The following is a 27,119-nucleotide window of genomic DNA, read 5'->3' as shown; positions in this document are numbered from 1 at the left end:
GTTGTTACAAAATATTAACGCCGACATCAAATATTGTCATTTTTGTTAATTGGTATCCCAGAAATTGTTAACGTTATTTCTCCTGAAAATAAGTGAATAAAAAGTAACACATTTCGCCCGATGTTGCTGGAGAAACTGTAGAATGAAACAGAGTTATCAAGTTACATGTGGGAATGGTTTGTTAGCGAAGGGTTGACGTAGGTGTAAGTGCTCTGGTAAATTAACGCACACATGCGGAGAGCACTTGTGAGGGTCGGAAATGTAAAAGCGCTAGAGATGGTCTACTCTTTTGAATGGGGTGTGGATTGATACGAGTAGCATTGTTGTAGTGGGAGAAATCGTTTTATGAAACTACCCGTTTATGAGATCACTTGATTTTCTCTGTTCTACTTGATTTAAACTGTTAATGAGCCAGAAGAATTCATAATAACTAGAAAATTAATTGAATCAAATTACGATTTGAAACAATTTCAAAATTAACACTATTAAAGGATGTAAAGATCATGCATAGAAGTTACTTCCAGACATAAAGTGAAAGAAAAAAGCCCTCACGAAACAACTTTTCTCATATGAACATTAAATGTTGTGTCACTGAAACTTGGTTCAAATCAATGTTTAATTCATTGAAGTAACAATAGGTCAATACATTGACTTAATTTTCAGTATTAATTTTCAATTCGAAATCAGTATTATTCATTTTGAGTGTCCCAAACCACGGTAGTAAAGTAATCCACTGTTTCCACACTAGAATCCTCAATTTCGGAAATTACTTTTTGACAGCGTCTAGTCAGGCGAATTTTGAAACAGCTCAATATCAACAAGACGTCTTGTCCTGATGAAGCGCCCGTCATCGTATTCAAATACTGCGCCAATAAACTCGCACCAGTATTTTGCAGATTGTTCAACCTATCTGACAAGGAAGGGGTTTTTCTTTCTCGTTGGAAGATAAAAAAACTCCTCCAACTAACTATAGACCAGGTTTTGCTATCAGTGATTCAAAAGCCCTTTGACCGTTTATTGCATGCGGGTTTGCTGACGCCAATGGACACCAATATGTTTTAGAACAATCATACCACTGAAATTGCAAAGACTGCTTCTCAAAAAGCACTGTTTCTAACCAGAAAACTGTACAAACCCCAGCATCTCTTGATACTCAGCTCAGATCAGACTTTCTTTGGATAATAACAATGATAATAACTCTGTATTCTACAGAAGGACAATACAAGTATTGTATAGGATTAGTCGTTTATCTAAAATTAATAGGACATGATAACATTCAGTTGAATTGTATTTAACAAAACAGTAAATTTGCAGGTATTATAGTCGTTCATCTATAGTATACAATAATTGTGTAACAGATATATACATATACAGACATATATACAAATATACATTTATACGCATATATAGATATATTCACCCAAATACACAAATAACAGACATATCATAAATAATTTGCCAATACTTATTATAGTGCCTGATCGACTTTATAATAGCATCTTTCAATTAAAAAATGTTTACGACATTTTTTTAAATGTAAAGGTTACATAGTCTGGTAATTTATTGAATAATGAAGGACCTAGTGAGTTTGGAGAGTTTTTAGATAATTGGACCCTAGAAAAGGGTATATTCAGCTGATTTTTTATTCTTGTGTCATGTTTATGAATGCTAGATCTGGTTGAAAAACTGTTATAGTTACTAAATATATACACACAAACTTCAAAGATAAAGAGTGATGGTAGCGTCATGATTTTACATGTTTTGAATACATCAACACAGCTTTGTCGAGAGGATAGACTAAACATTACTCGGAGTATTCTCTTTTGTGCTACAAATACATCATTAGCTCTCGAAGACCTTCCCCAGAAGAAGATGGCATATCAAAGTCTGGAGTCCACTTGGGCATAGTAGAGCATCAGCAACTGATTATTAGACAGAACTGATCTCAAATTACGTAATTGATAGGAAACAGAATTCAATTCATTGATTAAGATCTCACAATATTCTCCCCAGGAAATATGTTCGTCTATATATAATCCAAGAAATCGGACGGTCTTATCAACTGACTGTAAGTCTCCGAAATCAACTACACTAGCTTCTTTTTGTCTATTGTGAAAGCGTATACATTTTGTTCTATGCGTATTCAAATGAAGTGAGTTGGCTCTAAACCACTGAGCCAAAGGAATTTTTTTTACATTATTGACGTATACAATATTCATCCCTATCTGATACAATAACTGATGTATCATCAGCGTAAACAATGATTGAGCTATCACATATCTTCACAATATCGTTGATATAAAGTATAAATAAGGTAGGTCCTAGGACCGAACCCTGAGGAACACCTACTTCAGAATAATACTTGCACGATGAGATATGGTTATCAATATTGACACGATTGTTACGTTTACTCAAAAAACTTTTTATCCATTCATGAGTGACACCTCGGATACCGTATCGAGATAGTTTATTCAATAAGATTGTATGACTGATGCAATCGAACGCCCTGCTTAGGTCGCAAAATACCCCAATAGGGCACTCACCTACATCAATGCATTTAATGACTTCAAGAACATATGAATGTATTGCAGTTGTGGTAAATTTATTTCGCACAAAACCATGTTGATCCGCAGTTATGATATTGAAATGCTTGAGATAAGATAACAATCTCTCCAAGAATCAAATATTTTGAAAAAGATGGAGGGTACCGTAATTGGTAGATAGTTACTTATTAGGGAGGAATCACCTTTTTTATACACAGGTGTAATTTTACCAGTTTTCAAAGCTTGCGGGAATGTTCCATTTACAAATGATAAATTCATGAGATGGACTAGTGGTGTCATAATATGTTTAAGAACACGATTAACGATCACATGGGGTAGATCATTCGATCCAGAGGAAAATTTATTTTTCAGTTTTCTGTTGAGCATGACAAATAGTTCATGTTCATTAAACGGAAGGAGAAAAGAACTAGACTGTATTTCAATATTATTCAAATGTTGATTAGCTATATCGTCATCAAGCGATTTAATTTGTGAAATTACTTTCAGTGGTTGTTCTTTGAAAAAATTGCTGAATATCTCAGAGATTTCCTCAGGAGACTCGAAATTTCATTTTCATATTTTATGGAGGAGATTGATTGCTTGCGCGATTTATTAGTTAATTCATTCACTACACTCCATGCTGCCTTAGTAGGGTTGTCTAAATTATTTATTTTATGCTGAAAGTAATGTTTTTTTCAGCTATGTACTGAGATTTCGTGCTTTTTCTTTTCTGCTTTGTAGAAATCATTCAATAGAGGATGTTGGCTTTTAAGCACAAACATGTCCTTTAATCGTATGCTGGACCTCTCAATATCGTCAATAACCCATTCGCAGTTGGGCTGCTTCGTACGGTGATGTTTACATTGTTTAACTTTACGAAAAAGGTTTATCAAAATAGTACAGGAAAATTTCTAAAAAATATTGAAAGGCACCTTCCATATTTTCCATAGTGGAAAAAAACTCCCAATTTTCAATACAGATATCAAATTCAAATGCAGTTATTGTATTCTCGGAAAAATTTCGCTTAAATGTGCTGATTGATCTTGGCTAGTCAACCGGAAGTCCGGGGTCGAAAAGGATGGAACGATGGTCAGAAAAATGATTATCGAAAACAGGGCATACCCCATTATCATAATTGTTGCTGAATATATGATCAATTGATGAGGCTCTACCTCCAGATGATATTCTGGCTGGCCACTCAACAAGTGACTTCATGTTGAAGCAGTTCATCATACTGGAAAGTTTATCAAAGAATCCTGAATTCACTGATGAATCCATATTGAAATCTTCTGCCAGAACAAAGTTTACATTTGGTTTATACTGAAATTCAAGAACATCATATAATTTTTCCAGAAAAACATCTGGATTCCCCTTAGGGGAAGAGGTTCTGTAAACACATAATATTATTGTATGTCGCTGGTTCAGTATACATGATATACCACATATCTCGAAATGCTGCTCCAGTTTATATTCAGATAGATCTAATTCAACAGTATTTATGTATGGAGCTCCGCCCCCAAACATACTTCGAATATGCTATATCCCATCCAGAAAAGAGCCACCCGCCTGATTGGAGACACGCACATCACTCGCAACCTTGATAGTCTGGGAAGACATGTTGGAGATTTTTCTGTCTTTCATAGATACTTTCACATAGCCTTATGTGGTGTACACGCCGACGACAGCCAGAAACTATTAAATTCACAACCTAAGCACAACGGAAATGAAGAATGCATTCGCCAATATCTGTACGACCATTTCTGAGAAGAAGTATCTTCTTCCTGACATGAAGCGCTCTTCAAAAAGGATGAGATTGGAAAAGTGTACATCATGGTGTCTGAGATTTTTGAAAGAATTGAGAAAAACTATACATTCTGAAGATATTTCAAATGAACTGACTATGAGAGAAATTGAAGGAGCCGAACTGGCGAGTTTAGCAAATGAAAGGCAAAAAATAATAGCAGAAGTTCTACTCCAAATTGTACTTGACGGAAAAAGTAACTTGGCGAATACTCTCAACAAAATAACTAGAAAACCAGTAACTTTAGATTCTAAACATGAATATACAAAATTACTCACTGAACATCACCACGAAAAATTCAGATACAGAGGATGAGAATTGATCCTGAACGAAATACGACAGTCATTTCGGGTGAAGCAGCGGTAAATCGGCTTCATCATATAGGAATGAGAACCAGTCCCACCACTAATGGGGCAACTACCAATAAAGGCTTTCACGTTAAAAACTATACATTCTGAAGATATTTCAAATGAACTGACTATGAGAGAAATTGAAGGAGCCGAACTGGCGAGTTTAGCAAATGAAAGGCAAAAAATAATAGCAGAAGTTCTACTCCAAATTGTACTTGACGGAAAAAGTAACTTGGCGAATACTCTCAACAAAATAACTAGAAAACCAGTAACTTTAGATTCTAAACATGAATATACAAAATTACTCACTGAACATCACCACGAAAAATTCAGATACAGAGGATGAGAATTGATCCTGAACGAAATACGACAGTCATTTCGGGTGAAGCAGCGGTAAATCGGCTTCATCATATAGAAATGAGAACCAGTCCCACCACTAATGGGGCAACTACCAATAAAGGCTTTCACGTTAAAATTAGTCGAAGAAAATAAAATCATGATGGAGTCATCGACATTCGTCATGGTCTGTAAGGAATATTACTGGAGTTTTTTCCCAACACCAAATCGTTATTTTTACACCTCGACACGTGTTTCACTTGGTGATCATCTTCAAGAGAAAGATAAAACCAGTTTTATCTTCCTCTTGAAGATGATCACTTGGTGATCGAAACACGTGTCGAGGTGTAAAAATAACGATTTGGTGTTGGGAAAAAACTCCAGTAATATTCATTACTACACCGAAGGTTCCAAACAGTATATCACATGGTCTGTAAGATCCATTCACCTGGAAATTTTTCACACACTCAGTACTGAAGTGGCTATCATGGCTATATTGAAAAGGGCAGCCAAAGATGATCTTCTGTGATAATGGAACGAATTTTGTTACTGCTGCAAAAGGACTCCAAAATGCTCTTCAAGATATAACATTTCATCTTTTGTGGATGCAATGTCGTCTGGATGATCAGTCAATATATTGGGGTATTGTTTCATATTCGGGAATATTCTCAGATGTAACCTAACTCTTGAAAAATTGAATGAATGATGAAGTCTTAATGATTTGCTCTACATATGAACTACTTCTTATTTCCAGATCCCCACCGAGCTGAACGCTACCCCACTCTTGGACGTCACTGGTCTCGAGAGCCGCATTTTGTACAACAAAAGAGAGATGACGTCATCTCCGGCGACAAGCACCGCTTCGAATACGACTTCCTACGACTATCACGCCGCTCAGCTGGAGAGATTTCTCGAGGAATACAGAACGCTGCAGAAACAATTAACAAAAATGAAGGAGACGTGCGACAATTTGTGCCAGGAGAAGGTAATCGATTGCCAATGCAAATTCATCTAATATTGTAAATCGGTTTTAGCAACCAAGTTGGCGTTTTTGGGAGATGAAGTAACTTCAAAAGTGATCTTTATTTATATCTAACAGGGTACACTTTCTATTTGGAAACAGACAAACACAATCAGGTTGTGATAGTGGACAATTCATATTATTATAGGAGAATTGATAATTGGATTGAAAACGGACCCTTCAATGAACTACCAGTGAATCTTTCGGCTGAGATGGTTTGACACATTCGAAGAGTGTCTAACCGGCTTTGAACAGGAGTCTACAGGTTTCTGATCCTACAGTTCCTGAAATATAATCTTTTAAATCTTGACAAGTCTGGCAAGTAGGTGCGACCAATTGTCTTTGTCATATGTTCTTCTACTTATAGCAATTGCTAAATGGTTAATCACACAATGTAGCACTATTGTTGTTATTTCACATTATTTCATGAAGAAATTTGAGAATGTAGAGTTGTGAGGGTCAATGGTCTCAGTGAAGAAGTAATCGAACGAATAACAAAAATCTGCATGGAGGAGAATTTCAATTCAACAACTGTTTCTACAGAGAGCTCAGAGGCATGGCAATGGAAAACCCACTGTCCCTTCCATAACTAATATATTCATAAGCGAATTCAAATCGTAAGCAAAAGAGTTAAATAACTTTCCATGGACTTGGATGCGATATGAGGATGATGTATTGACGATTTTTGACACAAAGAAATCTAAGGTAGAGGACTCCGTTCTAACTTTCAACAAGAGATAAGTTCACATATGGAATTGGAAACAACGTTGTCTTGGATGTCATAGTGATCAGAACTGACCAGTGGGTAGAACTTGAAAAACAACCAATTCTTCTAGAAACATTTCTAATCGCTGGCACCATACAATATTGGGAACATTTTTACCAAGAACATCCAATTACATTATCGGTAACCAATTCAATGTTTCAGTCACATAGTCAGTTTTGGGTAATTCCTGAAATGAGTTTCCAAATCATCCAATAATTAGCTTTTAATGTACAAGTGCTGAAGCTTATTTTGTGAAATATGTTAATAGTGAATTCAAGAAGGCAAAAGGAGTTAAAAGATCTTTAATGAAACATATATCGACATGTGAAGACTATCAAAAATTTGTAGAAGAGGGTGGATTGAGACTCAAAAAGATGAACTCATTTAGAAGCGTGCTGCATGATATATACACTGTGTAGAAAAACAAAGTTGCATTATCTTACCACGAATACAGATGATTCATCATCCCGAATACCACTCATATTCTTTCATGGGATCAAAATGATATAGAGCTCTATCAAAATGATCAGAATGATAATATTCGTTGGGTATTCGATATTATTCAGTCATTTTCTTCGAAGATTTCTCTGGACCAACTGAAATGCTGAGATGAACAACTGAACTATCATACAATGTGTTTGAAACTTAAATATTCAAAGGAACTCACCAGACATTGTAAATGAGTCACTTCAACAAAAGTAGGGTTACCCCAAAGATAAGAAGTTGAAAATGAGCAGTCGATATTATAAGAAACGAACTGTGACAAAAAAATATTGGTCAGACAAAGCGACCCATTAAAACTTGTTTCAAAGAACACACAGTACATATCCGATATGGGAGACCGAAAAAATTCAGCTAAACGCTAAACACGACTTGGAAAACGGCCATATAATAAAGGAAAACTATCTGAAATTGTTGAGATCGGTACATGACACAAATAATGATTTTGAACATCTGTAGTGTGGCATGAGAACTATAAACAGTGACAAAAGTCCCACTATTAACAGCACATTGTTTATCTTTTCATAAATCACTTCGTTGAAACCAGCCGGAACTTGTAGGAGCAGCAAAAAAATCATTTTTGTGTGTCGGAAAGTGGAAGTTGAAGTGTATTCTGTTAGATATCGATGAAGACCGATTTGGGACGACAACTTGATTGTTGAAAGGCGCGTCAAGAAGAGTAATGCATTTTCAAGAAGTACCAAATGGTCTTCTGAAAATTCAGTAAGAACTTGTTGTCTGTGACATTGAAAAATTCTTATCCTTAATCCAAATGAAGCGAAGTTTTGTGAACCTAATAGGGCCACACTTGCCTTCATGTTAACCTTGCCAAAAACGACTCTCCTCGATTGGAAAACTTGACCAGATTGTCTCTGATCTGGATTCCTGGCCATACTGGCCAGAAAGGCAAGCAAGCTGCTGACTCCCTTGCAAAGGAGGGTGCTGCAAGCAGCTTCATCGAACCAGAACCTGGGATTGGCATCGCTTCAGGCTTCTCCAAACAAATATTGAACACCTGGATGGCAAGAAGATTTATGGACTTCTGGTAGAATCATCCAGGATAGGCTCACTCCAAGGCGTTTATACACCCTTCGAAGCTTGATACCAAACAGTTGTTGGACTTCAGTAGAGATGAACAACGGCAGAGCCGTACTCTTACCATCTGACCTGAAAGACCACTCACCATACAAACTAATCGGCTTCGTTAAAAAGCTAGATTTATTTGGTCGAGTGTGAATAGGTGTCAGCCACAATAAACTCTTGTGGATTGCGGTAGGTGGTCGAATAGGCCCACTTACTTTGGACCTAACCTAACCCAACCTAACCTTTCATCTATCAAAAGTAAATATTAAATTTCGATATTCTTTTTCAGGAGAAGGAACAGAAGCCAATCACCTCCCCAACAACTCCCTCTTCGTCATCTTTAAACAACTCAGCAAACTTAGCAGTATCTCCGAATTCAACACAGTCCTTAGAAGACTCAGTTGACTTCAGAAATTTTGAAAGTGAACTCACTAAATATCTCATTTCTAAAAAATTGTCTCCAAATACATTCGACTCCACGTAACTAAAATAGACTTGATTATCAGTGGAATATAGTATGTCAGGATTTGGGAAATCTTGAGAATGTCACACTAGAGAAACATGTCTCGCTTGAAACCACATGGAAAACTGTTCTGCCGTACAATTTGAAAAAAATATTCTACATAAAAAATCTGCAAAGAATGGAAACTGAAATGCCAACATCGAATAACATATTATCTGTGAAACGAGAAACTTTACTCGATACTATGGAAATTTGTTGTCAGAATAATTCGCTTGAATTGAAAATCCCGCTTAAGACTGCAAGTTCTATTATTTCACGATAACTCACGGACGGCTAACAGGTCAGCAGAATTTCAATGAATTCTCCTCATTTCTCTAAACTCATCCCTATAATAACATCGAAAATTCACCTGTAGTTATATTTGTGAGGAAGAAACGAAAATCATATTATGTTTTCAATAATTAAGAGACAAAATCATCATTGAAATCAACAAAAAAAATTGATTCATTAGTAGAAAATAACAAAAACTGTATTTTATTGTGAATCAATTATTTCAATAATAATTTTCGGTATTATCAAAAATAATGTTATTTCACTCTTGAGAAAAGTTCATTTTGGTCTACAGACTTGGATACTACTGAAAGAATTTGATTACCTAGGGTTGCATTTGAGATTTTGATTGTTACAGAACAGAAATTTTCATATGGTTTCAAATTACTGAGACTTACTGTATCTATATTATGTCCAAATTCTCTCTATTCAATATCAAATGTATTTCAATGTGAAAAGAAACAGTTTTTGTAAAATCTGTGTTAGGAAATTATTAATGATTTTTGTACAAAACATCGTGTATATAACTTTAATAAGGACACTACAATTCCAATACTCGTTGTAAATAACACATATATAGCAACCTATATGATTGTTACATTATTCCTATTCGTTGAATGTTATAGAGTAGCGAAATAACTTTGTGATATTATTTAGGTTAGGCAATATTTCAAGAATATGGTCATTGTTTGATTCTATGAGATTGTACACATATCCTTTTGAATTTGTGAATAAAAGTATCTAAACCAGCCATGCGTTTTGCTTCTCCAATTCTCTAAGTTAATGGATGGTAAAATTTGATTCCCTTTGTTGAAAAATACTAGTGTATATTAGGTTCATTTCATTAATTCGGACTTCCATTGTCTAATTTGATATAAATTAAAATAGGTTGTTTCGAAAGTTCTGCCCGTTTTTATGAATCTCCTTTGAACTTCAATAGCCCCGTGGATACTCTTTCCATTCAATTGAAATGCGCCCCATTTGAATCAGTGTATTTTTGCCAACGAGACACAAGTCGGGTAATTCCGTTAGCATAAAAATGTTGTGCTCGGGATTCGATGAAGGCCGTATTTGCCTGATCCTTTTTGTGAAAATGTATACACCCAAAGATTTGTTTCTTACTTTGGACCGAAACCTGTCAATCAAATTCCCATTGAACTGAGAAATATAACGCAAGAAAACAATTAGATACATAGTTGATCACAACTTTGATTTCTCAAAAAGAGTATTTGAATCAGCTCACTGAATTTTGCCTGAAAATTTTTTTATCTCACTTAGACGTGTCTCCCTTTCGGCTGATTGTCTGGTCCGATCCTCCTGCGGGTTTATCATTGCTTTGTATTAATTTCTTTCAATTATAAATATGTATTTCTCACTGAAAAAAATTATTAGTTTTTTTCTCACTTGCATACATGGTTGTGTCCAAATCTGGAATAATACGCAACACAAGCTTTGCTTGGGCGTTTCCCAAGAACTGAACACCACCACTTTTTTTTTTATTTAATGGTTTTTTTAATTTATTGTAATTATTATTAAAGAGATGCTAACATCTATTACAGACAAGGATATGTATCTGAATTGAATAAATTGATTGATTGACTGATTGATGGTTCTACTGACGAGAAGGTTGATATCAAAGTGTTAATTGAAGTCGGTTGGCGAGAGGTCTGAGTATGGTGAATGAGGCAGAACTTCGAAGCTCGATTCGTTTAATTTTCAGACGGTGATTTGTGAAACGTGCTGACGGGCGTTGTAGTGGAGCAGGATCTGACTTTTTCTGTTGACCAGTGCCAGCTTCTGTTTACACAATTTTCAGTACATTTCGTCGATGTCCCCACGATAGGACTCTCCTGTGACCACCATAGAGTAACCATGGTATTTTTTGGTGAGTTTTCATCTTTGTGAAGTGCCTCGGTGACCTTTTGACCGTTCCTATACGTTTCAAACCATCTAAAACCACATGGAAGCTGACGCCTACTTCTCTTTCCATCCCACACAACATTTGTGATGGGTCAGTCTTCACCAGGGGCCTCAAATCCTCGTCTTTGATTACTGTAGGTCGACTACTCTGGGTCTCATCTTGTAGACTGAAATCTTCGAAATGGAATTTCGCAAACCAACATGGAACAGTATACACCACGACAAAGTAGAACAGATATTCATTGAGATATGTAGCTGCAGAAACACATACCATCAAAACGGACAAAGCCTTCGAAACAATATAATAACAGTTATTATTTTTCATAATCCCTCTGAACAAAATATTTTTCTGCATTATTTATATCAATGAAGTTTGAGCCAATGAAAATGAAAGAAGGCTGATTTGATATCTTCCATTCAATAACTAAAAAACAATACATAAGTGAAAGTTGAAGTTTCGTTGGTTTAACATTGAAAAATAAAACATAAATCTGCAGAGCAAGGACGGCTGGAGACAGTACTGAACTCCTTGAGGTCATAAAAACATTTCTCTAGTAGAAGTGATTCTGATGTGACTTTGAGTATTCCTATGAATGCCTCAGATTTCATACTAGACGGTGAAATATTATGAAGTGAAATGCAGGCACGCCCTGCTTACTTCCGATACTCATGATGGTTTTCTGCGTATAGATATTTTAATTACATCTAGTTGGATTGGAATGGATGTTGCTGTGCTCGATATATTGGATCTCAGTTTGTCATATAGAATGTTTCAATTCAAATAGACACTTCCTCCAGTTAAAAACGTCGACCTTGATTTTTCGATCGACGCCCTTCCACATGAAAAATCTACAGTAGAAAATACAGGGTGTTCTGAATAAGTGTAAAACATGCAAGGAGGTGATTCCTCATCGAAAAAAAGATAGGATCTTTCATATAAAAAACCTCATTGGAGCATCCCTTGTTAAGATACAGCCCCTTAAAGGGGGTACATAAAATTTGTATAACATTTTTTTTCACAAGCACTGAAAAAGGTACAATATTGAAATTAACCTGACGTTTTGTACTACCAAAATGACACTCAGCCAGTAATTTATTTGGTTTACCCCATGGTTGTAAGGGGTGGATAACGCAACCCCTAAAATTCATTTCCAATGTAACTTTTTGTCTTATCATTTGTTTACCATTTAAACATTTATTTCCGATAGCATGTCATTCTAAACAAAAAATGTCTCATGGGTTTTTTCCCAAAATAAACCAGTCCGCAGCAAAACAATTATTTTACGAACAACTACAGAGATACATCGTCATAAATGCGAAAATATGAAACTAATCTATCTAGTAGGTCGCTATTAGCGATAGTGACAATTAAATTGGTATGACGCTGTCAGTTTGTGAGTTTTCGAAATTGAATTAATACTAATTGTGTGTTGTTGTTCTGTTCTTAATTTGTTACTTAAATACTTGTTATTAAAATGGCATACACGTCGTGGTAGACACTTCGTGTCACGAAGTGTTCTGGTGGTGTATTGAATTTATTGGAGCCTGTGGAGACACCCTACATTTTGTTTTATGAGAGAGAGGACATTAGCAGTCACCTTATCACTGTTACTTGGAGTGTGATAAATCTGTCAAATGACTTGTTCTGGTCGTGTTTTGGAAAGAATAAAGTCGATAATAGTATCTGTTGTTGACATCGATTAGTTTGATGAAATTTACTTCTTCCTAAAAATCACTTTCTGACAATATCTGTGAAGCATACTATTGAACGCTGCTGCTTCATGTTGATAGGGATGTGTCGAGGAATTGTGTATGACGACCGTATAAGATGTTCTGTAGAAAATTGCAAAAGCATTTTTATCAAAATGGTTAAGTCCGAGGTTTTCAGTGTCACTATTTTTCGGGTTTGAAGGCCGTGGATTTTTGAATTTCATTTCTGACGTTTCGCTGACGTGAGTGGCTAGCTTCCTCCTCAGAGGTTTATATATTCTGAGTTAATATCTCCGATGATGTGTTAATATCATGCAGCTGTGAGTATATGAGACTAATATAAATATTTTTCAAAAATTCAGGAGGAATATTAGTTCCTGATTTTGAATAGTGTTTTGATTTCAATTGAGTATCGGGTCATTTCATTCATAATAGAATGCGGATGAGATTCATTCTGTTGTAGGCATTGCGTTCTGCAATTTTTGTCTATTGTAACAATTTTCTAAAAATAACTAAATATTAGGTATGAGAATGCTATCATAAAATGGTATTATCCCCCCATACCCCATCCCGGGTTGAGTGCCCTGAGATGAAATCTTCCCCACACGGTTACTGTGTGCAGACCATCTCGTGCATCTACCCCAGTTTTTCCGGAGCGGTCCTCAACTTACTTCAGCAAGATTGACATCTAACCTATTGCGGTCGAAAACCAGCCTTTAGGTGCTTTTACTTTCTAATCTAATAGTTTATTGAATCGTGACTTTACTTAAAAATGTAATTATTGCATGAGACCCCAAAAACTAACCGGAGACGAGTGTCTTCAGATCTCGAACAAAAGTTTATCAGTGAATCTGCAAAAGAAGTGGGTTTCAAATCTGGTTGAAAAGTTTTTATACTTACCGGAGCCACCTGATAGCGACTCTTGGGAGTAGTCTCTGATTCTGCTTGGTAGGCCTTTTGTGTGTATCTCTTTGTCGGAATCTGCGGTCTTCCCTATTCAATGCTTCGTGTAAAATGGTATTATGTGTTTCTTAAGTCTTTCTAAATGATTTTTGGTAGAGGTAGTGGAAATTGGGACAGCAATGAAAGTCAATCCAAAATTGCTTAAAATCTAAACTACTTGATTAGGGTTGAATATATAGAAAAAATTTATAACTTAAACACTCAAATAATCTGTTTGATGTGCTCCTGGAGTTTCCATTTGCTCTATATGTTTGACCGAAATTATGTCTTCATGAAAAGAGAAATGTTTTTTACCACTTTTCATTATAACATTCTCAAACTAATACAATAAACTGTTGTATTGTATTAGTTTGAGAATACACAATAAACTGTTTATTCGTCCATATAGGACGAAACTGCAGTAACGTTAGTTGCACTTGAAAGTGGTAAAAAGCATAGAAATTTTCATTCCTCTTTTCATTATGATCTCCTACCACGTAGTAACGGCTACATCCATCAATGTATTATATATTTTCAATAATAACATAGTTGTCACTGGTAGATTATCAATTCGTATGAGCATGTCACAAATCTGGGTAAAGCGCTATCCAGATTACAGTTTAACAGTTTCTTTATGAAAGTTGGAATAGCGTTGTCGTAAATCTCTCCATGCATGAAAAATGTTCTTTCGATTCTGACTTTCAAAACAATAAAACTGAAAAGTTATCAACTTGATATCCGTCAGATAGAAACGCAATCGTAAGCAGTAACGTCTAGAGGAAATGTGAAATTCCAAATTGGAATCGGAACTTTCCATGCAAAAGAAAAGTTTCGCTTCCTAATAAGAAATTTATATACAAACATGTTTCTATTTCTCGAAAGAAGATTGGAAATATTTTTCACAGTATAACTGACTGCGTAACATATGGCGGATTTATTCATTTTCTGAGGCTACTTCACGAAGGGGATTCTTTCCTCCCAGCTAAATAAACTTAGGAAAATTCATATAAATTCAAATTCTCTTGACTTGCATGCGTTATTCAAATCACAAGAAACTGAATATGTCTCCAAAGTTCAAATTGGGTTTTGGAATCAGGGAGTATGCTGCAGTACATAAACTAACTGAATCAAGAAACTTCCAAATGAATTAAATTTTCTGAAAATATGAGACGAATTGTACAGTATGAAAATCATCTGTGTGTATTCATCTCATACATACGAAACTAATCATAATTCGTGTGTTGACCATTTGTGATGAAGAAATTATGAATTTCATTGGATCAAAAACCAAAGAAGGTTCAAGATGTGGGGTGTACTCCAGATCACTAAGCCTAAGAATTGAGTGGGAAATGGAAAAAAATACCAGCGTGGTCCAAACAAAACTGGCTGATATCTCAATCGCCACTGATATCAGACAAACCCAATTGGCCTTGAACATACAACGTGTTACCTCAGGGCTAGTACTAGAGTGCCACCAAGATTTAGCTAAAGCCTCGGTAGATAATCACGTTATCCTGAGGTGAGTTGAAGGTCACGACAGGAGTGAAGCTAATCGCATTGCCGTCTCTTTATCCAAAGAAGCGGCTGGACTAAGGATTTTAGGACCCAGTGGTACCTACGGCCTGATGACTTCGACAATCTTGTCGGAATCACTCTTAGCGACCCTGAGAAGCTGGCGCTGAAGAAAAATCTGGCCATGACCAGAAAAAATCTACGCTCAACAGTAGAATTTTTGACTGGCCACTGTCAAGTAAGGAAACACGTCCACAATATGGGGATAGTGCCCACAACTCTATACAGGATGTGTGAACAGGACGATGAAACTGTCAGGCATGTCTTATGCGAGTCTCCGGAGTTATCATCAATAAGAGAGTGTGTGTTCGGCGAGTCTTGGCCTACATCTGCCGATATAAATGTATTTGTTGGTGAAATGATTGATTTCCTCCCAAAGATGAAGCAGCGCCCCTAACTGCATAACACAGGAGGTCTTGTTTAGTTGAAATCGAGAGAGGATTTTGAATAAGCATGTAAGTTGCTTTTTCAGCAAATGTTTGTTGATGTGTATCCATTGTTTCCCCAAAAAGTTCTTCCTCTTCTAATCCCATTTTTTCTCTTATGTATTTACTCAATTCTACATTTATATTCGTAACTTCCAAGATACTTCCATATTTTAATCCAGGCCGATTTTCATTATTTGCTAGACTTCCAGCGATACATTTCAATGAAGTAAATATTTTGAACCCCTGAATGTGCATTTTTCTGCGTTCTCTTAAAAGTGTCTTTTTAACTTCCTGTTAATCACTGATTTTATTCGTTAGAGCTGATTTCCATTTTGCCAGTTTCTCGACCATCAAATTGGATGCTAGAAATTTACATTTCCATACCTCACACTGACCAGATAACCATTCAGTCTGCTCTTGATAAGAAGTTAGATTGTGGGCCGAATTCAATAGGGCTCTAGCTAAAAACAACTTGTCTTCAGTTAAATGCTGAACCCTACTTTCCAAATCTTCACCAACAGCTACAACCAGAAGAGTTTTCAGTTCACTATTCACCTGTGCCTGGAACTTCAGTTGATTCTCCAGGTGAGAATTAGTTTCACGTGAATTTTTTATATCAACAAGAAGTTCTTCTTTTTCTTTTGATCACTGCTTTAGAAGTTTATAGGACTCTCCCTTTTCATCTTCAAGGGAACTTTTTCTATTCTATTCCAATTGTCTCATTTCGGACATCTGATTAACAAGTTCAAGAATTTCTATATCATTCTTGGAGGTTCTTGAATTATCAGTTTGAATACTTGGAGTTTTCTGTGATATTATTGAATCAACTGCTGCTTTATAAGGTTCATAGGGTACAAATTTAGGTTCTTTTGGTTTCTTGATAAGATATTTTGGTGCTTTTCTCATTTTGGGAACATATACACGGTACCATGGTACCAAAGATTAAACCTGAGATTTTGGTTCAACAGGAGTAAAAGATCTTCTTTTATCCATTTTCAACTTTGACCGTACTGGAGAGAACCTAGATGTTTGATTGAATCTGCAAACATCATTCAGTGAAATATTACCCATTCCATCTCCAAGTATTCTTATTTTTTCCTGCTTAGCCTTCCTTTATTATTGAAACAAATTTAGCCAGGGAGATCAAGAAATTGGATAAATTATTTTTTGTTAATGACTCGCGATAAAACTTTAGTCTTCCTTCTGGGGTGAAAGTAATCTGGTTCAATTCAATGACCCAAAAACCCAAGCATCGGTTTTCTCTCCAAATCGAATATAATAATGCCAGGTCAAACAATTCCGCTTTATGGTTCGATAAGTTTGTTGGAGGTAAAAAGGCACACCAATATGTTTTAGCACAATCATGTCGCTGGAATTGCAAAGGCTGCTTCTCAAAAGCTTGGAACACTGTCCCGAACCAGAAAACTGTACACACCTCAGCAACTTTTGATGCTTTATAAAGCTCAGATCAAAACTTCTTTGGAGTATTGATCTCATGTATGCAGCTCCGCCCCCAAATATATCCTGAGGCTGCTGGATTCGCAAATATCACTTGCAACCTTGATAGTCTGATACATTGAAGAAACGTTGAAGTTATATAAATACTTTCTTGGAAAGTGTTCAAGTGATTCATTTGATTCCACCAAGAGCGGTACATATCAGAAATACGCGACGAACTGTGGCTGCTCATCGTTACAAGGTTCAACTCAGTACACCTCGAACTTCACTGCTTAAGAACCCTTCCATTTGAAAAACCGAGTTTATATGGAATAAACTTTCTGAGAACGTTTTCCCAAATGGATTTGATTTCCAGCGATTCAAATCCAATGTGAATCACTACTTTCGCACAGGCATCGCTCTAAGAGCGCCTTGAGGATTTTACTGTAGTGCTTGTGTTTTGCCCTAAAAAAAGTCTCAGAGATAATAACCCCCCATTTCCCGGAATGGCAGAAATACGCCATTTTCCTCTCTCCTAATCATCTCGAAACATCCCCTTGTTGTGCGATTTTCAGTAAACACTTTCACATTTGTGGTTTTTGTTTGGTGATTAATGTTTATCATTTCTTCCACACGTTCTTCCATGCACCGCAAAAAACCCTCCAATAGCACCAGATTCACGTGTGGCGAACGCGTGATTGTTCCCAAAGGACGCATCAGGAAAGAGTCCTGCCGCGTTACGAAATCCTGGTTCGCACGTGCTCATATCCTGCCCAATCCCGAATTAATTTCCCCGATAGAAGATGATAATTGAAACAAAACGGTCTGGCGAGCCTCAATGTGTATTATCTGTAATATTCTCTGTATCGCCTGGAATCGATAGCATGTGCAGCCCCATATGTTTATTTAAATTCCTGCAAGTTTGAATTGCACCCTATTCATTCGGGCCAGTCAGGTGCGACTTCAGCAGCGCTGCTATTTTAGTGGGCAATAAGAGATGTTAATTAACGTTTATAGAGGATACTGTAGTCGGCGCTCGGGACTTTATCGATTGATTTTTATTTTGGTGGCCATTACGGGAAAGCGAGAGATGTAAAATAAGGGGTAGTTTGTTGACTACATATTTGAACGAAGGAAAGAACTTTGTCAAAATTACTTTGATATACTCTTATTCCGATAAATAGCACTCAATTGAAATAGTATGAAAAACCATCGGTTTCACTCCATTTTTCTCTTTACAGTTGCTGTAACCAGAAACCCTGTCACGTTGAGTAAAAGTCTCTATAGTTATGGAGATGAGAAACGGTATTACAATAGTTACTCAATATGATATGTAATGATATCTCTAGAGATTCATTATTTTTGTTCAGAAAACAATCTATTTCTGGTTGCAGTTTCTTAGAGTGTAGGAGAGGATTAAAAATTGGTTGATTTTCATTTTAGGCCAAACTAAATGAATAGGATCGCTACCTTCCAAAAAAGGGCAAAAAAATCTTCCAAATGATTATAGACCAGTGACTTAGCACATTTGATTCCACCAAGAGCGGTGCATATCAGAAATATGCGACGGACTGTTGCTGCTCATCGTTTTGAGATTCAACTCAGTGCACCTCGAACTCCACTGTTTTAGGTTTATATTTTTATCTAAATAGGAAAGGGATGATAGTACCCAATTGAAATTTTTTGCTACGAAAACTGTGTTTTCTCTAAGAAGAGACTATGGAATGGTCCAGATAAATATTATTGGGATGGGTTATTCAAAGAAATCAATATATCGTATTCCATATCAGTACTCACGACCTCCAAAAAAGGATTTGGATAGTTTATACGAAATGGTTAAAGAAAATCGGAAATTGAAAGCTATACAACGTATGTCTGATGAAGTTTTGTTGATTGAAGCTAACAGAGCATAACATATTTTGGACACAACAATGATAAATGTAGAATGATGCGAAGGCCTCCTACTTCAGTCATCAGTTGATGAAGAATTGATAATTCGAAGAGATCAAATTGATGTTTTCAAAAATATCTCTCAAGAATATTGGAATTTAGACAATACAAATATATGAAAAGAATTTGTTAGCAGATGGCCTCATCATTGTCAGAATGATGGATGGTGAACATTCTGTGAAAAACTAAAGTTATTATTTTTATCGACATTGACAAGATATTTATCGTTTTTTTTTTGCTGATTTTTGAAAAGTATATAAAAACTGACAATTTCTCAGAAACGGCTGGTTTGATTTCAAACAATTGACCAGTGTTGGATAGAGAATAGAAATAGTTATCCAATGAGGTATCCCAAGACCCTCTTTCCATTGAAAAAAGTTGAAAGCGCCCTCTAGGCTCCGATGAGTGACACCACACTATCAATTCTGTCACTGATAAGTACTGAACTTCGTCCGATCTTGAAATTATATAATTTTCAAGGGTTAAGAAGCGGGATACTTTTAACGTCCGTCCCGGTACCAGTGATCTTTGGATCATCATACTAATATTAAAAATATATATAGTTTGAAAAACTGTTAAATTTTCGTTTTGTGGACACCCGGCGATTTTGAAAAAATGTTTGACTGTACTTACGTATTTTGATGCGTAGATTACGAATCCGAAAGAAAAAAGCGGCGGTCTCCCTTATTTACAAAGTTACGGCCCTTCAAAGTTCAGAAAAGGGCGACTTTTCAGCCTTCTTTTTCACAAAATAAACTATTTAAAAACACAAGCATTTATTCACTAGGTCACCTTTACACCTTATTCCTCCTTCTTTAACACTTTTCAATAATCAACATTTTTCTTATAAAAATGTTAAAAAATGTACGGAGCTGCTTTTTGGTTACATATCACTGTATTTTACGTTTTTAAGGTTAATGATATGGTTGGTACGACTGATGCAGTCAGTATTCCTAAAGTAATTCAAATGTTTTTTGCCTTCATTCTTTAGCTCGTAAATTGGTTTTTGGCACTTTTCTTGAAATTACAACAAATGTACTGAGCTTTTTATTCGGTATTTTCATAATCCGCTTTCTATTGCATCTATACCTTAACTTAAAGTGTCATAATTTAATTTGCACCCTTCATTGCAATTAGTACAACGTATTGTTGCTGCAAACACTCCTACTTGAACCAAATATAGAATTAAATTATTTCTTACTTTCACTAGATTATGAATTTCGTTCAAATTCATTTTGTATTTTTCTCTCACGTCAAACTAAAAACTCAAATCTACGAATTTAAAATAGTAGGTGAGGACAAATACCAACCGCTTTTTTCTGAAATGTCACTAGTATCTAACCTACAAATATATAAGAGTGTCACCAGGAGAAGCATTCGTTTTTAAATTAAGTTTTTTATAAGAAAAATATTGATTATTGAAGTGAAAAGTGTCAAAGAAGGAGGAATAAGGTGTAAAGGTGACCTAGTGAATAAATGCTTGTGTTTTTAAATAGTTTATTTGGTGAAAAAGAAGGCTGAAAAGTTGTCCTTTTCTGAACTTTGAAGGGCCGTAACTTTTTAAATAAGGGAGAGCGCCGCTTTTTTCTTTCGTATTCTACGCATCAAAATACGTAAGTACAGTCAAAATCGCAGGGTGTCCACAAAACAAAAATTTACCAAAAATGCTGATATTATTGTGGAAAAAGCGTCGAGCGCTTGATATACAAAAAATATGGCACAAAGCCCCAACGCTTTTTTCACAATAATACCAGTATTTTTCGTTCGTTATTGCTTTGAGCTCATTAAAACATTTTTTTAACTTTTTAGTTAGATGTTCTTTAATGGCGTGTTTTTTAGTTTTTCAAACTATATTTATTTTTCATTATTTAGTTTCGTATGCTATAATAGCGTGTTTTTTAGTCTTTTTAAACTATATTTATTTCATCTAAACTTTGGGAACAATCTGCCGCATATTGTTCAGAAAAATTACCATTGATATTTTCCGAGAGGAAGCCTGAAGATCAGCTACCAAGCCCAAGGCAGCAGGCGCGCAAACGAGGGTTACAAATAAGGCAGCAGGCGTGTTGATAAAAAAATACTTTTTTCGAATGAAGAAATACATGTAAAGTGAGTTCGAATTATATCAAGGATATTACGTACATCGACATCTGCCCGCGAATAGATCAAGCAATAATATCGATATATCAAAGAAGTTATGTACAGCGCCATCTGCCCGCGAAAAGATCGATAATTCTGTCAAATACAGATCCCGAGGTTGAGAGTTACAAACAAACAAACATACATACATACAGGTAAAGCTAATAAAAGCGTGTTAAAAAAATTGAAGCACATATGATGAGATGTAGACATCCGACGAATACAAGAAAAATACCGTTCATTAACCTAACGCGTGTAATGATACCGAAGTAGACGCATAAAAAAGGTCGACAGAGATCGATCAAACTAGCCGCCATGAAGGAGTCGTAAAAAACGACGTATCTTCGCAAAATGAGAATACCCCCCACGTATATGAGGATATGGAAACAGGGTCAGCGATAACGGCCGAAATTCGGCCAGGCATGAAAAGGTAAGAACGTTCTTTTAATATCTGATCCCACTATCAGGTGATATACTTTGCATTTCGCCCTTTAACAGCCCATTTCGGAAGCGTTGTAAAATGTCTAGGGCCTCGAAAACGGCGTGATAGGGTTGTTTATTTTATCGAAGGGAATATATAACATCTCCGATGTTCGTGTATGATTGTAACGCGAAAAATGTCCTGAAACCAACAACAATAAATTGCACACATTCTTTGGAAGGCTTTTTTTATTGAGAAGTTGCTGATCCTTTTATGTTTTTTGAGTTTTTAAACTGCCGTAACATGAAAATTCAATGTATCTGCCCAAATGGTGAACGTTAAGAATATATAGAGCATAATCTCCATGGACACATCTCATGTGTCTCCATGGACAAAAAATCAGAGTCTATATACGCGCGGCAATACATAGTTTCTTTCCTTGTCCAATCCATGGAAAGGGAAAGGTGAGAGGTGAAAAGTGAGTCCTCATTCCAAAGATCAAGATCAATGGACAGGTACATCATCCAAAACAAGTTCCGTTCTCAAACACCAAAACTGCAACACTCTTGTTCAAGTGCGTTTCACCAACCAACTTGGTGTCTTCAGGAGATGGAGTAGGCGGCCACTTTTTGACAAGTACCTGTCACGGCGTAGTGATGTATTCTTGGAAAAAGTGAGTGAGTCAGTATCGTTCATTTGATAGGCAAAATTCATAAATACGGGCTACTAGAAGGTGATTTTCCAGTTTGCCTCGAGAAAATTCTCTTCCGATCTGAGTTTATTCATTTTCCACATTATTGAAGGTTGATATACGAAAAACGTAAGGAAGGAAACAACTGAGGAAACAACTATTTCATTTCATTCAACGAAATAATATATTTTTTTCGGTAGTCATTCTCTTTGAGCATTCGACAGCTTCATTGAGCATAAATCTATCTAAAACATCATGTCTCTGCTGTGAACAAAGATAGAGTGCTGGATACGAATGATTCATATTATATACTTTAATTTTCTCAAGAAATATTCACGTATTCATCAATTTCTATTCCAGCCTCTTCAAAGTAATACCCCTCACATAAAATAAGCGTTTTTTCTGATCTTTGGAGCAGCTCTGATATGCTCTCTATGGTATGTCCTTGAGCTCTGTCAGCGATTCGAATTCATCTCGTCAATCGTCGCGAAGCGTCGTTCTTTCATGGGTGTAACGTCATTAAGCAAAAGCCACGAATTGTTTTTTCAGAATACCATCTTGGCTCCTCTGGGCTCTTCCATTGAAACGATTAGATTTTGGTTGCGATTTTATAATCATATACCCATGATTGGTCACCAGATCATCACTTTCCTGCCACGCGGTTCATGCATGGAAAAATTGCATGGCATGAGCCAATCGATATGCCGACATTCCCAGCCACTTCTCCAATGGTCATTCGATGATTCTCAATTACAAGATTCATCACTTTTTCAACATTGATGTGCTAGGGCGTCTAGGCCAAGCGTCGTCACTCACTTGTAAACATACATCACCGTATGCCACAGTCAATATTTCTCGAGTAAACTCACTTGACAGTGATTGAACAAACCAAAACCGGTCATAAAAATGAAAAACTTGGTAGAAATGAAGCAAAAGTTATCTCCTTTGACCTATATTGAAAAAGTATCTCTACTGATGATCAACAGATTCGCTTTCGTGTTTACTTTTATGCATGTTGTATAGTTCGTTGAGTACTTGGTGAAATATGGTGATATTGTTTTTTGTGGGTGTTCCGCAAGTGATAATTCAAATATAACGTTGAATAAGGTACCCAAGATAAAAACAATTTGTAAAATAATCAAGAAATAATATAAATCATGAAGGAAACTCTGTACTTCAATATGAATAAAAGGTCAATTTGGGTTTATGAATAAAGTACTTATAATTTCTCAAAATGAAACATAAATTCTGTCTCACTTTCAAAAAATGTGTATCATATTGGGGAGCATTACCATATTCCAATAAATCAACTCAAAAAACTTTCATTTCATAGTGAGTTTCATGTTCAATTTGGAATTATTATTAATTGAACTGTTTTCATGAAGTTATCCAAAAAATTCATCAAACTTCCACCTAGTACCCCAAAGATGTTAACAGGCTATTTAAATGGAGATTTATCTGTCAATTGAGATATATTTCTATTATCAATCAATCAATCAATCAATATGCTTTATTGTTGGAAGATTAGTATCTTATTGACAAATCTTGTGAAAAAATCAAATGAATGTCATAAAATTTAAAAAATACAAAATACAATACATGACATAAAATATAAAAAATACAAGCATAGCAATTTCACAAATAAAACATACGTGACATATAATGTAAAAAATACAAACATAGCAATTTCACAAATAAAACATTAAGAAGACAGATGAGTTTAGGTGAACATTATAGAGTATCATGGTAGAATTCATGGATCGAATAATAAGCTTTCTTGATTAATAGTTATTTATGTATCAAGGGAATCAGGAGGGCCTTAATTACCGATGGCAAGCCTGAGCCTGAGGTTATTAAGGCTCATTAATTCCCGTGGTACATAGATAATTTTATTTCTGACCGATTTCAATAAAATTTTGTTCATTTTTGAAACGGAAAAATGTATCAATTCATTTCCTTCCCGGTATATTTGAATCAGGTACCGTTGATTATAGTAGAGTTTTCTTGTTGCTAGGTTGTTGCTATGTTACTTGTTTATAAACAGAACTTTGTTATCAAGCTGTGTTTGCGGTGAAAACGTGTTTTCTACCCCAAATATAATGGAGGAGATTTTGAAAAAAGCTGAACAAGCAAGAGAATCATTAATTCCATCGAAAAGTGAAGCCGTATACCAAAAAGAATACAAGATATATCTGGACTGGCTGACACGGAAAAATGTTATGCCAAAAGATGTCACTGAAACTGTATTTCTGGCATATTTTCAAGAACTGGTAAGGAATTTTCTATGTTTTTCGGTAGATTTGGTAGTAATTGTGTTTATTCGTTTCAGTCAGAAACGTATAGTCCGAATTTTTTATGGACTAAATGGTCAATGCTAAAATCGATGGTGATTATACATGAGAAACGAGATATCACCAAGTTCAATGAACTACAGGCTTTTTTGAAACGGAAGAGTAAGAGTTATGAGCCGAAAAAGTCTGCTGTTTTATCTCCTAAAGATGTTATCAGATTCCTAAAGGACGCTCCTAATGATATTCATTTATTGCATAAGGTAATTTTTTTCTTATTTTTCTTTTTGTGTGTATTTATTTCCTTTTTTTTGTTATAGGTTGTTTTGATTATGGGTTATTTTGGAGGATGCAGAAGTCAGGAACTTTTGAATATGAAGATATCGGATATAGAGGACCGGGATTCCGTTATGGTAGTGAACGTACCGGAAAGTAAAACTGGTGTATCGAAGAAATTTACAGTTGTGGATGAAAAAGAGTTCTCCGCTTTGCCTTTATTAAGACTTTATATGTGTTTGCGTCCTAAAGGTATTGAACGATTTTTTTTGAGCTTCCGACAAAATAAATGTACATCTCAGCCAATTGGAAAAAACATGTTTGGGAAAATCCCCAGCAAAATCGCAATGTATTTAGGATTGCCAAACTCATCTTCCTATACGGGACATTGCCTTCGTCGCACTTCTGCTACTGCTCTAGCCAATGCAGGAGCAACTATGACTAACTTAAAAAGACACGGAGGTTGGAAAAGTTCCACGGTGGCGGAGGGGTATTTGGAGGATAGCATCGAATTGAGAAATAAAACGGCGCGTATGTTGTCTACTTTGTCATCAGAAGAGGCAGGTACCTCGACTGTAGTGAACAGAAGCTCCAGCCATACAAAAGAAGAAATTGTTTCCAGTGGCGGAAGTAATTTTCAGGGAACATTTCAAAATTGTACATTTATTATTTGTAATGACGTGAATAAATAAAATATGGTTCAGTTTTCATTTCCATTTATTTTTACTTGTGAAAGGTAGAGAGAATTATAAAATCTATAATGTCCCAAGGGAGTTATGACCCTCTTTATTGATAGCGTAACTATGACGATATAAGCTTATAATATCCCGGTCAGAAATAAAAGACTTTAACTGTACTTTGGAACTTTTTGATATCTATGCTATTTTTTAGAATGGTAGGAAGGTGATTATATACTTCAATACTATCATAAATCAGAGAATGCTGAGTCAAGGTGAATTTTGGAATAGGTAAGTAAAACATATAGTTCTGTCTGGTGTTGTGACAATTTGTTCCGGGAGTTATGTTATGTATAAACAGGTGTCAGTTAATATTTTGTGGCTGGTGAATAAATGCTTGCAGTGATCTGTCGGCTCAGACTTTGTGAGGTATCTCAAAGACCTCTTCTGTAGCTTAAATATCGTATTCTGTAATTGTAAACTACAATGGCCCCAAAAAGCTATTCCATAGCGAATATGTTTGATCAGTGCAAAGTAAGCCATTCTAGCTGTAGCATAACATCCACTAGATACTTTTTCAGTCAGATGGGATACATGTTCTTTAAAATTTAATTTATTGTCTATGTGAATGCCTAGGAATTTTGTGTGCTGTTTGTTTTCTATGTAGTGGTTATCCAAATCTGAATCGTATACATTCAAAAGTATATAGTTTTGTTTTGTTTAGGTTGAAGCACAAGAAATTTGCATTACACAGGCTTGAATTTGTTGAATATCTATTTTTATCGTATTTGATAGGTGATTAATTTCTTTATTACTCCATATAATAGTGGTATCGTCGGCAAATACAGTAAATTGTCCTGCGATGTTAATAGTTATTAGGTCATTTAAGTATATTAAAAATAAATACTGGTATATATACAGTATATATACCATACTGAGTACCTCAGATCCCTGAGGTACTCCATGTTTTATGTCACTGAGATAAGACTGTCCAGTTGATGTTTTCACCACCTGTCGACGTCCTGTCAAGTATGAACCAAACCAGTTCAAATTTGTTCCTCTTATCCCATAATGGCTGAGCTTCCGCAGCAGTGTCTTATGATCAACGCAATCGAAAGCTTTCAAAAAATCACAAAACACTGCTGCAACAGCCTTGTTATCATTTATGCTAGAGTATGCGTTTTCTAGAAAGGAAAAAATGGCATTTGTGGTATTTTTCGAACTTTGAAAACCGAACTGAAGACTTGATAGCATATTGTTAATCGATAAGAAGGACATTAGTTTTTTTCACTAATCTATTGGTAGAGAAAACTCGCATCGTACCACAATTAAAAGCTGTATCACCAGTAACTTATAGATTCATATTCGGGAGTCATCACTCATTAAAAATTCCAAAATTCACATGAAAATAAAGTTTGTTCACAAAATACACAATAAACTATGAAAAAATACTTGATGTTAAACACCGTTGATT

General features: G+C 35.6%; 2 protein-coding genes and 1 pseudogene across 3 annotated transcripts in view; 2 read left to right on the top strand and 1 right to left on the bottom strand.

Moving 5' to 3' along the window:
• Nucleotides 1-9,935, top strand: part of kek3 (leucine-rich repeat, immunoglobulin-like domain-containing kekkon 3 protein) — a 600,794-nt gene extending 590,859 nt beyond the window's left edge. The window contains 2 exon segments of the mRNA XM_074182347.1: nt 5,785-6,015; nt 8,691-9,935. Coding sequence (XP_074038448.1) covers nt 5,785-6,015; nt 8,691-8,885 — 426 coding nt within the window. The 3' untranslated portion in view covers nt 8,886-9,935.
• A 6,086-nt stretch (nt 9,936-16,021) lies between these two features.
• LOC141485397 (uncharacterized) lies at nt 16,022-16,759 on the bottom strand (annotated as a pseudogene).
• A 7,516-nt stretch (nt 16,760-24,275) lies between these two features.
• On the top strand, nt 24,276-25,793 carry LOC141485573 (uncharacterized). Of its 2 annotated transcripts, none has more exons than XM_074182444.1 (3): nt 24,276-24,674; nt 24,734-24,955; nt 25,048-25,793. In XM_074182444.1, the coding sequence occupies exons 1-3, from the start codon at nt 24,504-24,506 to the stop codon at nt 25,126-25,128; spliced, it is 474 nt and encodes a 157-aa protein (XP_074038545.1). In that variant the 5' UTR covers nt 24,276-24,503; the 3' UTR covers nt 25,129-25,793. The 2 variants fall into 2 exon arrangements, with proteins under 2 accessions (XP_074038545.1, XP_074038544.1); XM_074182443.1 differs by having other exon boundaries at nt 24,285-24,674; nt 25,013-25,793.
• The last annotated feature ends 1,326 nt before the right edge of the window (nt 25,794-27,119 follow it).

The sequence above is a fragment of the Leptinotarsa decemlineata genome, unplaced genomic scaffold, assembly GCF_025532065.1.
Source record: "Leptinotarsa decemlineata unplaced genomic scaffold, Ldec_3_MD MMD2_tig00026328_RagTag_RagTag, whole genome shotgun sequence".
NCBI lineage: Eukaryota > Metazoa > Arthropoda > Insecta > Coleoptera > Chrysomelidae > Leptinotarsa > Leptinotarsa decemlineata.
The sequence above is the reverse complement of the archived record's forward strand: the minus strand, read 5'-3'. Positions and strand labels throughout refer to the sequence as shown.